A 13,825-nucleotide genomic window follows, 5' to 3' on the forward strand; every position below is an offset into this window, starting at 1 on the left:
AACTGTCAATGGTGAGTTCTGCAACTATGACCAGATTATTAAAGGAAGAAAAAGAGGCTATGTTTATTGAACTATTAGCCATTTCAGCTACTAATAACCTAAGGTTGAAGGATGTTCACCCCGCTGTGGTTTCTTTAATTGATGACTTTGCTGCACTTTTTGAAAATCCAACCGGATTACCTCCTCATCGATTACATGATCACAGAATAGAGTTACTTCCAGGTTCTATTCCTGTTAGTGTAAGGCCTTATCGATATCCACAGTTTCAAAAAAATGAGGTGGAAAAAATCTGTGCGGAACTTCTAGCAAGAAGAGAGATACAACCAAGTACTAGTCCTTTCTCTTCTCCAGTAATTTTGGTTAAAAAGAAGGATGGCAGCAATAGGATGTGTGTTGATTATAGGTCTCTCAATGCAGTAACAGTCAAGGATAAGTTCCCCATACCAATTGTGGATGAGTTATTAGATGAGCTGCATGGTTCAGTGTACTTCAGTAAATTGGATTTGAGGTCAGGGTACCATCAGATACGAATGCATCCGGCTGATGTCCACAAAACGGCTTTTCGGACTCACCAAGGGCACTACGAGTTCCTTGTGATGCCATTTGGTCTCACCAATGCTCCCTCCACTTTTCAATCCTTGATGAACGATATATTCAAGGAACACTTGAGGAAATTTGTCCTCGTGTTTTTTGATGACATTCTTATTTACAGTAAATCCATTGAAGAGCATCTGAAACATTTAACTATGGTTTATTCCATATTGTAGAAACATCAGTTAAAGGTTAAGATGAGCAAGTGTACATTTGGAGCTACAAGTGTGGAATACCTTGGGCATTTGATTTCAGCAAAAGGGGTGGTAGTTGATCCAAAAAAAATTGAAGCGATCAAGAATTGGAAGAGACCTATGACTCTAAAAGGATTACGTGGTTTCTTAGGCATGGCTGGGTATTACAGAAAGTACGTGAAGAATTTCGGAATCATTGCAAAGGCTTTGACAAACATGCTCAAGAAGGACAATTTTGTTTGGACCTCTGAGGCTGAAAAGTCTTTTGAAGAGTTGAAGGTAGCTTTATGCTCAACACCGGTGTTAGCTTTACCTGATTTCACAAAAAAACTTGATGTTGAGTGTGATGCTTCAGGCCTTGGGATTGGAGCAGTTCTTTCTCAAGATGGTCACCCCATAACATATCTCAGTAAAGCTCTAGCCCCCAAGCATTTAGCATTGAGTGTTTATGATAAGGAGATGCTAGCAGTTGTTTTTGCAGTTGAGCACTGGCGACCTTATTTGTTGGGACATCCATTCAGGATCATTACCGATCACCGGACTATTCAGTATTTTTTGAATCAGTGAATTACCACCCCTGCACAACAAAAGTGGCTATTAAAGTTACTTGGGTATGACTATAACATTGTTTTCAAATCTGGTAATACTAATGTTGTCCCTGATGCTCTATCAAGACAAGGTGAGTTAAACTCTCTTATCAGAATTTCTAGTCCTGTGTTTACATTCATGAGTGAAATATCTACCTTGTGCAACAATCACTCTGAGACTTGCAAGTTGATGGAAGGCATCGACCAGGGAACTATCACTTCTGAAAACTTTACTGTGGTTAATGGTCAGTTGCTTTATAAGAAGAGAGTTTTTGTCCCTGATGCTGATGGGTGGAGGTTGAAAATTATCAAGGAGTTACACTGTGGTAAGAGTGGGGGACACTCAGGTTGGTTAAGGACCTACAAAAGGGTTTCTAGAAGTTTTCTATGGCCTGGAATCAAAAGGCAAGTAAAGAAATTTGTTTCTGAATGTTTAATCTGTCAGCAAGTTCACTATGAGACAATTTCACCTCCCGGATTGCTGCAAACTAACCCGATTCCCATTGGTTTTTGGACTGATATTTCGATGGACTTCATTGATGGCCTTCCTCACAGTGCAGTTAAGACTTCCATTATGGTAGTTATTGATAGACTTACTAAATATGCACATTTTATTGCTCTCAAGCACCCTTATACTACTAGAAGTGTGGCTGAATTATTTGTTCAAGAGGTTTTTAGACTTCATGGAATGCCTGATAATATTATCAGTGATAGAGACCCCATATTTCTGAGTGCATTTTGGAAAAATTTCTTTGAGCTACAAGGTTCCAAGTTATGTATGAGCACTGCATACCATCCCCAAACGGATGGTCAAACTGAATGTTTAAATAGGGTTCTGGAACAGTATTTAAGGTGCTTGATTTTGGAGGAACAAGGTCAGTGGACAAAAATGTTGCTATGGGCTGAGTGGTGGTATAATACCTCCTACCACTCAGCTATTAAGATGTCTCCTTATCAAGCTTTGTATAGGGTTCCTCCTCCTCAGGTACAAACATATGTTCCAGGTAGTACTGCTGTACATCAAGTGGATTTGCTATTGAGAAATAGGGATGAACTATTGTCCAAACTCAAGTTTAACATGGAACAAGCCCAAGCACGGATGAAGGTATACTATGACAAACATCACACTAAGAGGGAGTTTGACATTGGTGATTGGGTGTTCCTAAAGTTGCAACCCTACAAGCAAAAGTCAGTGCAAGTCAGAAAATCCCACAAACTCGCTCCAAAGTACTTTGGCCCTTATCAGGTGATTGAAAAAATTGGCAAAGTTGCATACAAATTGCTGTTACCCTCGACTGCAAATGTGCATCCCGAATTTCATGTGTCACTTCTAAAGAAGAAATTGGAAAGTTCAGTAGTTCCATCTCCAACTTTACCTCATAGCTTTGATACCAACAAGAGTAACTGGGTTCCAACAAAGATATTACAGAGGAGTTTGTTCAAGAAGGGTAACTGTCCTGAGGTAAGATGGTTAGTTCAATGGAAAAATGGTTCTGAGGATGATGCTACATGGGAGAGTGCAGATGAATTTCAACTACGTTTTCCTGATTTTCAAGGGAAGCTGGTGATGGTTTCTGTCAAAGGAGGTGGGATGTTGGTGCTCTAAGCCTCTAACCCAACATACAACTTACCTTTTTACTGTTTTTCATTTATTATATTGCAGTAAGTTCTCATGTTAATTTGTTGTGAGCCAGCAGTAGCTTGATCCTTATCTGAAAATGGACAGCTGTCTATTTTCTTTTCCTTCTAGTTTCTAGCTATATGTACTGGGCTGAGGCTCTCTTGAAAGCATCGATCAATACAACAACTACTTTTCATTCCTCTGCAATTACTCTTTTTCTTATTTTCCTATCACTTTGGGGTCCAGACCCATATTACGCCGGCCTCTCTCTCAATCTCTGAAACATGTTGGCGGCAAACCCACCCAAACGCCCCTTCTTTGTTACTCACTCCCTCCCCCTCTCCTCCTCTCCCTCGCCGTCCTTCAAAATCACCTGTTCTGCGGCGGCGTCGGCGGCGGAGGAGAGGAGCGAGATTCGGCTGGGACTGCCCATCAAAGGCCACATGGGCGCCGACACTCTCGATCTCCTCAAGGACTGCCAGTTTTCCGTCAAGCCCGTCAATCCTCACCAGTACGTTGCTAAAATTCCTGAGGTCATTCACTCTCTCACTCTATCATCACCATTTTTGATTCCTCTTTGGCATGTTGCACCCAAATTCATTTTTTGTTTTTGGTGCAGCTGTCTAATTTGGAAGTGTGGTTTCAAAGGCCTAAGGACATTGTGAGGAAGTTGCTGTCTGGGGATTTGGACCTTGGCATTACCGGTCTTGACACCGTCAGTGAATATGGACAGGTGTTAACCTTGCACTATCTACTTTTCTTTCGATTTATACTAGTTTTTGTTTTAGGGAGTAGAGTTATATATCTGTGATGAAATTTTAACTGAAGAATTTGGAGGGTAAAAAAAAAAGCTATGTAATTGAGCCATCCCATATGCTGTCTAGTGTGTCGAAAACTTGCTTTTTGTATTTTTGTTGTCTTCCGGTCCTGAATATATGGAATGGGTGGTTGATTGGTTATAGGGTGTATAACTATGTATGCAATGGAAGTTTTTCTTTAAACCCAGAGAGAGCTATGTAATTGACACCAAAAGTCATTATCTATCCCATGTGCTTTGTACTGGTGTGCAAAGCTGTGTTTGTAATTTTAGTCAGTCTTTCAATTCTGATGTAGTTAAACCCTCATTTCTTGGTACGTACCTTGGACCTATCATTGCGTGGAAGGGAAAGTATGGATGAAATAAGAATATAATTGTGCTTGATTCTTGATTTGTTTATGTTTTATAATGACTTGCAATCATGTTGTCTGTTTTTTTTTAAAAATCATTCGCTGTTACCTGTGTTTGTTATCCCAAATTACTGTGATGAAGTGCATTAATATTTATGATGTGGTTACTCAAACTCGCCTTTGTGTGTTGGAGATCTTTCATTCTGCATGTTTTATCACAAAGACGACGCGTAGTTATGTTGTCCATTTATTTCAAGCTTTTAGCTATTTCTTTTGTTTGTTATCTAAAATATCTGTAAAAAAAAACTGCATCAATATATAATGCTTATCAGATGGAATTCTTGTCAAAGCAACTCATCTAAATACTCTTTCAGGGGAGTGAAGATCTTATCATTGTTCATGATGCTCTTGGGTATGGGGAGTGCCACTTATCCCTTGCAGTGAGTTTTTTTTATTTTTTATTTATTTTTTATATTTATTTATTTATTTATTTTTAGCAAATAGGCAACCCTATCTCACTCATTTTACCATCGGTAGTCTTCAAACATGGTTTTTATTTTTTTTTCAGATACCAAAATATGGGATTTTTGAGAACAGTAACTCACTGAATGAGCTAGCAAAAATGCCTCAATGAACCAGAGAGAAACCTCTGCAAGTTTCTACTGGCTTCACCTATGTAAGCAATGTGTTGGAGAATATTTCATTGTATTTTTTTTCACTTTTGTCTTCTGGAACAATTGTCTGTATCTTTCTGGCAATAAGGATTCTATTTCAATTTTAATTTCTCCCTTTCCTTTCATTGCAGTTGGGTCCCAAATTTGTGAAAGAAAATGGACTGGACCATGTGAGTTTTTCCACAGCTGATGGAGCAGTTGAGGCAGCTCCTGCGGTAAGAATACGGTTTTGTTGGGATTTGATACCAGGAGCATCATTCTTTGCCCTTCTATGTGGTTGTATTGCTCAGTTAACATGATGCATTTTGCCCAGCATGGATATATGTTCTAGTCATTTTAGTGGTTCTTATTATAATAAAATACTATCTTAATATTCCTTTAGAGAAAAACATAGGCTATCAATTTTTCAATGTCTAGTTCTATTTCTGACTATTTTGCTTCAAATAAGTTGGTGTATCAACATAATTTTGTCTTATTGGAAATTGCACTCGTTCAGAAAGTTAGGAAGGCACCAGTAAAATGAATCTGTAGTTAGCTACTTGATAATGGGAACAGTGTTCAACTTTTTGTATAATGTTTGACGTGGTTGGCCATTGCATTTGATGGTAGGGGTTCACTGATCGGTGAAAGTCAAAGATAATTAAATACCATATGTCTCTCTCATATGCAGATGGGGATAGCTGATGCAATTTTGGGCCTTGTGAGTAGTGGGATAACACTAAAAGAAAACAATTTGAAAGAGATCGAGGGAGGAGTTGTGTTGCGAAGTCAAGTAAGCTTTCTGGGTTATGACTTATCTTGCATGTTTTGTGATAGTTCTTAGAGCAAGTCCACCCGTTGAGTCACCAGATCACTTACTATTCACTGTTTTTTTTATGTTTATTTCCACCCTCTGGGTCACGGGTGCAGTTTCCAAACTGACCTGGGTCACTCCCGGTGACCAGGTCAGTTTGAAAACTGTGCCCGTGACCCAGAAGGTGAAAATAAACACTAAAAAGCAGTCCATAGTAACTGACCTGGTGACCTAACGGGTGAACTTGCTCTTATGATGCTTACTAGAAGGAGAGCTGTTTCTGCATCCTACTTTCTTTTCCAATCTTTTCTTACATGGGAATTAAATTTTCTATAGGCAGTTCTTGTTGCAAGCAAGAGATCCTTGCTCAAAATGAAAAGTGCACTTGAAACGACACATGAGATTCTGGAGAGATTGGAGGCACATCTAAAGGCAGAGGGTCAGTATACGGTGTGTATATCATCATTCAAAACTCTATATGTTTGTACCTTCAGGGGTTTGTTGTTTTCTCACTCATTTATCACAGGTGGTTGCAAATATGAGGGGAAATAGTACACAAGAAGTGGCTGAGCGAGTCCTTAGCCAGCCATCATTAGCTGGTTTGCAGGTGTGGTTGGAATTTTATTTAGCTTTACTTTACTGATGAACCTTAATTTCAAGTTGCAGTTCCTTGAAAGGAAAAGTTTTAAGATGTAGTTCTTTTCAAACGAATAGATTCCAGTTGCAGTATGACAATAGTAACTTGTCTTCTCTTGGTCACGTCCTGATCCTTTCCCAACAATGTACATGGTTGCTCTGGCAGGGACCCACTATAAGTACAGTGTATTGCAAACGTGATGGGCAAATAAAAGCAGATTACTACGCCATCGCCATATATGTGCCAAAAAAGGCCCTCTACAAGTCTGTACGACAATTGAGAGCGGTGAGCCATGATCTTTCATTTAGTAATTTTCAATGTTACAGAAGCTGAATTGGCTTCACATCTCAATTTTGTGTGAGTGCTTGCTCTGCTTTCCCTCACCTTCACATTCAAGCAGCTAAATTCTTCTGGCTTCTATTTCTCTGTGTAAGGCATAAAAAATAAATATCATGGGTTGGCAAATTATACATATATTGAAAGATGAGTTCACTGTTACTACTGTTCATCAAGGGGTGGAGAAGACATTTTCGTCCCCGCTTTTCTGTTATATTGCAGGAGTGACTGCTGTCTGAGATGATGTCATCTGGGTATATGCGTCTTTTTACATGAATTGACTCTTTTGCCCTTGGTTTGCTGTTATAATTTCAGGTTTGTACTGCTGGCTGACCCGATGCTGGCTGGGCATATGCGTCCTTATGTTTGGGAAGATGCGTCTTTTTTTACGGGTTTGCCGTCAACCTCACATGCGTCTGGAGGTTTCTTCTTTCTTCTACGGCCAAAGAATTCCAAATCGCTCTTGCTCTCACTCGAATCAACAAATTTCTCTTGCTTTCCTCGCACAGAATTTCAAAACCAAAGAGATAGAGATACGTTTGCTGCTCAAAATCTCAAACTTGCTACCGGTCAGTTTATTATTTTGAGGTATCGTTGGTTAGTCTGGATCTTTTTTGTTTTGAGGAGGAAGAAGAAGAAACAGAGGGAAACGGGGAAGAAGTTGGCGCTCAATTCGTACAGAAATTGAATGAACTGATCATCCCAGTTATTCTACGATGGGTTCAAATTTGTTTGATTTATTTTTTGGTCCATCTCTAAGCTTTTCCATCATCATACATCACCGTTTTGGTTTTTCCTGTTCAAGAATCAATCCAAGTAGTTTTCCATTGATCCGGGTTTGCATTTTGTAGGGGTATTGTTCGTGCTCCAGTTTGGGGTTTGAGTGATTAATGGAGGAGGAGGTTGAACCGTGAGTTTTTGATTTTGGGTAATTTCAGAACTGTGGCTTTTTTTTTTTTCTTTTCTTTTCCCGATTGGGTAATTTCATGAAGTTCATTCAATAATCTTCACCTGTTTAAGATGAACAGCTTTACTGAGTTTAAAATGCTAAGGTAGAACTAATGGAAACTAGAAAGTTGCACATACATACCGGAAAAAGATTTATTGATCAAATTAAAGTTTACCAAAGTAAAGCAAAGTCCATGGATTCATTGTCTCCGTGACCCCTTGATTCTGTTGTTAATTATATTAGCGCTTAGTTTAATTGGTTAATATCAGAGCCACTGTGGCTTCTATTTAGGATTGGCCAAATGGACAGTTGCAAAATAAGTTTGAGCACGAAATACAAACTTGGTTTGTTGAGACGTTGGCTTCACGGCTGAGTCAATTTGATAATTTATGTTCAAGGTTTGAATATAGTCCAAGTGCTCATTGATAGATTATTATTATTTTTTTCATATGTACGATACATCAGATTCTGACCTGAATCTGATTTGAGTTCATCTTTGTAGAAGTAGTCTTTTCTTTTTTCTCAATTAGATATTAGTTATTTGTTTTATGATAATAGCTGTTCATAAACAACAAATTAGCAATTCTCTATATACTAAACTAAAGCTCAGTTGCCCGGATTGCTGTTCATCTTTGTTATGGAAATTGTTTATCTGTTATAAGTTCTATGCTCGGCAAGAAACTTTGCATTCTAAGGTTTATCTGTTGGGTTATTCAGTTGAGTGCTAGACAATAGTGTTCTTGAGCTTATGCCAATAATTATTTATTTATTTTTTTATATTTTGTGAGAATGCTGATAATTGATTTGATGTGGTCTTTCAGCTATGAGATGGGATGTTAACATTTTGAGCTTTCTTGATATTAGAAAAGCTTTAGCTGGTGTAACTTTGATATAATTTAAGCCTAGCCCCTATGCAGGCTAAGCGTTTACCAATCCCAAGTAACCTTTATTTTAAAATTTCATTTCTATTTTAAGATTATGTGCACATTAAGAAAGGGGGAATTCTAAGAGAAGATATTGATTACTGTTATGCTTCATTGATATGATTGCCTTCTTATCTGTGGTTTCTTCTTCAGACTGGTTTTCCTTATACTTTCAACTGAATTCATAGACCCTTTCTCGCATATTCATGATCTTCATAGCTATAGTTTGTGTTTGATACGAATTATATGATGCATTTCTATTCTTAAAAGCTGTATGCTTAATTTTTCTTTTGTCAATTGCATCATGTATTCTTCTTTGTATGAAATCCTTATTCGTACTTTTTATTGCATTGCAGGTCTGTTAGCAAAAAGAAATAGGTGAGATTTCTGCAGGTTTGATCTTTGTATGACTCAATTCCTACTCATGAAAAAAAAAATATTAAGCGTGATTTGTTACAAATCACCTATAGTATTTGATACCATTTGCATTGGTTCACATATCATTGTAGTGCTCTAATCCATCGAAACAAGGAAAAAACTTGCATGTCTTAATCCTCATTTATTCGATTGTTGGATTACTTTTTTTTTTTTTTTTTCCTTGCATGTCTTAATCAGGTCTTCCAGTTTTTTGTACCATGTTCTTTAGTTTCTCGCAGAGGATTGATGGTATTTTTTAATATGTTATTTTGTGATTGCCTTATGTGCAGGTTGTGTTGGTTGAAGTTTTTAGGGTTGGGTTATTGTTGGATTGCTTGCTTTTCGTAAGGCAGGGTAGTGAAGATAGTGCTTCTTCTTCTTCTTATGACTTTTCTCTAATTGGATTATATATACTACTCACATTTCATAGATTTGATTTTAAAAATAGGGGATACAGTTATGAAGATTGTAGCCAAATTTTATTGCTGAATTTTTTTCCCAAATTCAGATTATGGTTATAGCTTTGATATCTTCTTTTGATTTGTGGACTTTTATTGCTATGTTCTTTGCATTACAGTTTTAGCGAGATTTTATTGCTTTTGTGAAGTTATAACTGTAATCCAAAGAAGGTAGTGGCAAATTGCTTTTGTGAAGCAGAGTATTTTGTATGAAAAGGAGGTATGGAGGCTCATCAATCCTCAAAGTTCTTCTTTCAGCTGATGTACAGAAAGATAGAGACGAATGCCAACAAACAAATTGGTAAAACTTGGATTAGCTGTTCTCTTTGTTTTTTTTTTTTTCTCCTATAACTTTTCTTTGATCACCAACATACTGCAACCCAATAACCAGTAATTGATTTGATGGATTTAGTTTGAGATTGTTTGATGAGAAAAATCAAATGCTTCGAAGAATTCATTAAGTGCAACCGGAGAACAAAATGAATTTGATCTGATTAAGTGCTAGGAAATAGACAGTTCAATGAGCTGTGATAAGTTACATAATAGATAGCTGAACTGAACAAAGACAGCCACGACACATAAATATTTCAATAGTTAATAGTCAAAAGCAATAGATTTGAAGGGGTGCCTTCCTTAATTTCTGTGTTCATGAAACCAGTCTTCTGGGTTTCTGTTTCATTACACCTAATAAAACCTGTTTTTCCTTTGGGATTTTGTTGAAACAGAAGAAAGGAAAAGAAGAAGAGGAGGAGGAAGAAGAAGAAGAGGGAGACGGGAATAAGTTGATGCTTGATTTGAACAAAAATTGAGTAAACTGATCATCCCAGGTACTCTACCATGGCTTCAAATTTGTTTCATTTTTTTTTTTGTCAGTCTCAGCTTTTCCACCCTGAGAACCAATCCAAGTATTTTTCAATTGAGCTGGGTTTCGATTATGTAGGGGTATTGTTCGTGCTTCAGTTTCGGGTTTGAGTGATTGATTGGAGGAGGTTGAAGGTGAGTTTTTGATTTTTGGTAGTTTCAGAAATGTGGCTTTTTGTTTTTTGTTTTTTTTTTTTTTCTGTGATTGGGTAGTAATTTCATGAATCATTTTATGCTTTGGTAAAATTGGATCTGCACTTTGTGTGTCACAAGTTCTGGGTTCGATGAATTGAGAAAATTAGGGGTTTTAGGAATTTTGTGTTCGTTGGGTTTGTACATTTAGTGGTTAAAAGAAGCATGCTTTGATTCTTGCTCTGATACTGGAATTGACTTGCACAAAGTAGAGCTTTATTCATTCTCCTTTCGATACATTGCCGCAACTGCACTTTTCATGCTTTTTATTTTTCTAATGGGCTTTAGATTTGTCTCCCAAATACATTAGTTTGCTACTGTGGAATAGTTTTCATCAAGGAAATGTCAGTGTTTAGAGAGATATATATCAATGCCTTCATCCATGTATTAAAGTAGTCCTAGCAGCCATATGCCAGTCGGACAGAGTGCTTCCAGAAGTTTTTGTTTTTGCTTCAAACTTGAGCACCCTTTTGTGTTGTTTTTCAGAGCTTTAGCTGAGCTTTTGGAGTGAAGTGCATTACAACTCACTATATGCTACTGCAGGTGATGAACTAAACTGATAGTTGAAAAGTGATTGTCTTAGCGCTGTATTAGATTCTCCCATATTTCCTGAGGTTTGCCACAAAGAACAGTCAAATTTTAGTACATGGTTTCTTTTTAGTTTTCTATTTTCATTTTTTATGTTATTACCTAATTATGCAATGTTTGTTTTCCATTCAGGTCAAGCTGAAGAGATATTTGGAGAGGGGAGCTGATGGAGAGACTTGATCAACTTCATTTTTTGTTGTAAAACAGGCTTAATCTTTTGATAATATAATGATCATGTCAACTATGTTTTCTGTACTTTTAAATTTAGTCCTTAAATAACGTTGTGTTAGCTTCAAAACCCGCGTCAAAGTGCGGGCACAATTTCTAGTTGACTGTTCAATGTGAGGTGTAGTTTCTTCATCATTATTTGTAAAATATCATAGGAAATATGATCTTTTTTAATTTTTTATTTTCCTTTCTGAATTGGTTAGAGCTTCAGTAGTTTGCTTGTTTTCTACACAACTGAATGTGGAAGACCAATTAGAATTTGGCATTTGTTCTTCCAAGGGTTTTAAAGGAGTCTGAATGTGTTTTGTAGATTAATTAGCAGACATGACGGCTACATATATAAGCATGAAAGTTTTAAGCATTTAAAATGTAAATTGTTCTGAACTGGTCAATAGTTTTAAATTGGTCAGTGGTTTAACAATCCTGGCATAATTGCTCGTAATTTGAACTGATGGCTGATGCCCTTCCCTGGGGATACACAAGTCTGTCTTTTGAACATCAACATTTTGAAGTTTCTCTGCCTAGCTTTTAGCTGCATGTTCAAGTTGTGCATGGCTCACATAGTAGTTACCTGATTTTATGATAAAGGCAGTTGTTTCCTTCGGATGCTGGGGTTTAATTTCCATGCAATAATTTGTGCAGATTGGAGGCAGTGGGGTTCTGTATTCCCCTTTGACTTGCATTTGTGATGAAGAAACTCCAAGATGGCGTGAACTTCTCTCTAAACTTGGCCTCTAATTGTCTGTGATGTATGTATACCCTTGTCTGTGATGTATGTATATCAATGCTAAAGATTTTGTTGAGCACATCTTTGATACCTGCAAATGGTTAAAAGTAGAAAGGATTTTATTTGAAAAGTCGGATCTTTGTACTCTACTATATGAGTTGAAACATGACATTGTGGTCAGACTGGTCATGTAAGACATGTTTTGTATGTTGTAAGCAATTTTTCTCTATTCTTCTGTTACGGTTATATAGCTGAAATCTGCCTGGAGTTTGGTTAAATTGGTTTCATGATCTTGTACCGTAGAACAAGGGTTTTTGATTGGCAGTAAACCATCACTTTTAGATTATAACTAGGTTCCAGTTAAGACCACAATCGATAAGAATTATTCAAATTTTTTCACTGAGCCTCCGAATTCTCAGAACCCATCAAGTTCACCAAGTTCAAAGACTTGATCACCAATATTTTCCCCAACAACCTCGACAAACTTATGAAAGCACCGAATGCTACTTTAACTTATATATACTCCAGCATTTCTTAATTATGTTTGCAAATTATCTCATATTCTAACTGCTAAAAAAAAGTCAATTCTTGTAGCGTACTCACCAATACAAGGAATTGTTTATCAACACAAGACCTAGTAGGTGTCTGGAAAACTTCAAACAATTTTTTATTGAAATTAATTAAAGCAATTCATCTGTCATGATGTATGCAGAGAAGATCTCTCTCTCTCTCTCTCTCTCTCTCTCTCTCTCTCTCTCTATATATATATATATATATATATATATATATATATATATCGGGGCACCAATTTCTCTCTGTAGGAAACTTGATTATATTATAGGATTGAGCTTCATCATGTTGCGACTACATACATTACTTGAAAGAAAAGAGACCACAACTTACATCACCTAATCATTACTTTAATTCTTCTTCCTAATTATCTCACTGTCAGCTACACAAAGTCGTCCCTGAAATAGTAAAACTTTGTAAGGGTGGGTAGCAAACCATCCAAGTTGTCTTGAAACTATAATATAAATGCCATTTGAAAATTGTTAGATCTTTAATCACTACAACCGGCAAACAAACTCTTTTTTTTTTTTCCCAGTAGGTGGAGCATCTAACAAGACAGGGTGTCTATATAAAAGGCATATATCGAGTATCGAAATTAGGATACAAATATAATTTTGAAACTAGTTTGATAATCATGAAGCCATTGCTAGAATGTGAGCTCATCTATGATAGGTATCTTGGTAATGGTTCTAAGCATGACTTGTGCCACATAGCAGTAGTTTTCAGAATGTGTGAAAATCAGAAAAATGAGTTGGTGTCTATTAGTCTTAGCAAGAAAGTCCATATTAGCACCTGACTCTACTATAGCAACCAGCAACCAGCAATTCAAACTATGGACAAAATCGACCACATATAGCAGCTAGCAAGAAAGTCCAATGGTGGCCAGACAACCGAGGTATGGCCTGAAAACTAACTGAAGCGATTTCCGGCTCAGGGAGGGGGGGGGGGGGGGGGGGGGGGGGGGTGGGGTGTTGGGACTAGAGGGGAGAGAGAGATTCAGTTTCCTTTTTCGGAAACTAGGGGTTTTTCTCAAAATTTCTGAAATTTTTCTATTTATCCAAAAATGAAAAATTTTTCCGTTGGCCATAACTTCTTCATACGAATTCTGATTTTCGTGTTCCGCATGTCCATGAACTCGTATTGATGCTCTCTACAATTTTTGTGCAGAAAAGTTTTCACAGAATCTTAACGTTTAAAAAGTCAACCCTTAAATCGAAGCATTCCGAGCGAATAATTGTCCGAAATAATTTCTATTTCTTGATTAACATAAGAATAAGGCACCAAAACGATCTACCGGGAACATAGGCACTCT

General features: G+C 37.1%; 1 protein-coding gene across 1 annotated transcript; it reads left to right on the forward strand.

Moving 5' to 3' along the window:
- Positions 1–3,151: 3,151 nt before the first annotated feature.
- On the forward strand, positions 3,152–11,348 carry LOC112188005 (ATP phosphoribosyltransferase 1, chloroplastic). Its single transcript, XM_040511704.1, is given in 15 exon segments — positions 3,152–3,526; positions 3,613–3,726; positions 4,535–4,600; positions 4,729–4,836; positions 4,966–5,049; positions 5,505–5,606; positions 5,964–6,077; positions 6,154–6,234; positions 6,430–6,549; positions 6,916–7,528; positions 8,829–9,648; positions 10,073–10,174; positions 10,288–10,343; positions 10,887–10,943; positions 11,121–11,348. Coding segments are annotated over 10 exon segments (1,056 nt in total). The 5' UTR covers positions 3,152–3,277; the 3' UTR covers positions 6,934–7,528; positions 8,829–9,648; positions 10,073–10,174; positions 10,288–10,343; positions 10,887–10,943; positions 11,121–11,348.
- The last annotated feature ends 2,477 nt before the right edge of the window (positions 11,349–13,825 follow it).

The sequence above is a fragment of the Rosa chinensis genome, chromosome 1 (genome assembly GCF_002994745.2).
Source record: "Rosa chinensis cultivar Old Blush chromosome 1, RchiOBHm-V2, whole genome shotgun sequence".
Lineage (NCBI taxonomy): Eukaryota > Viridiplantae > Streptophyta > Magnoliopsida > Rosales > Rosaceae > Rosa > Rosa chinensis.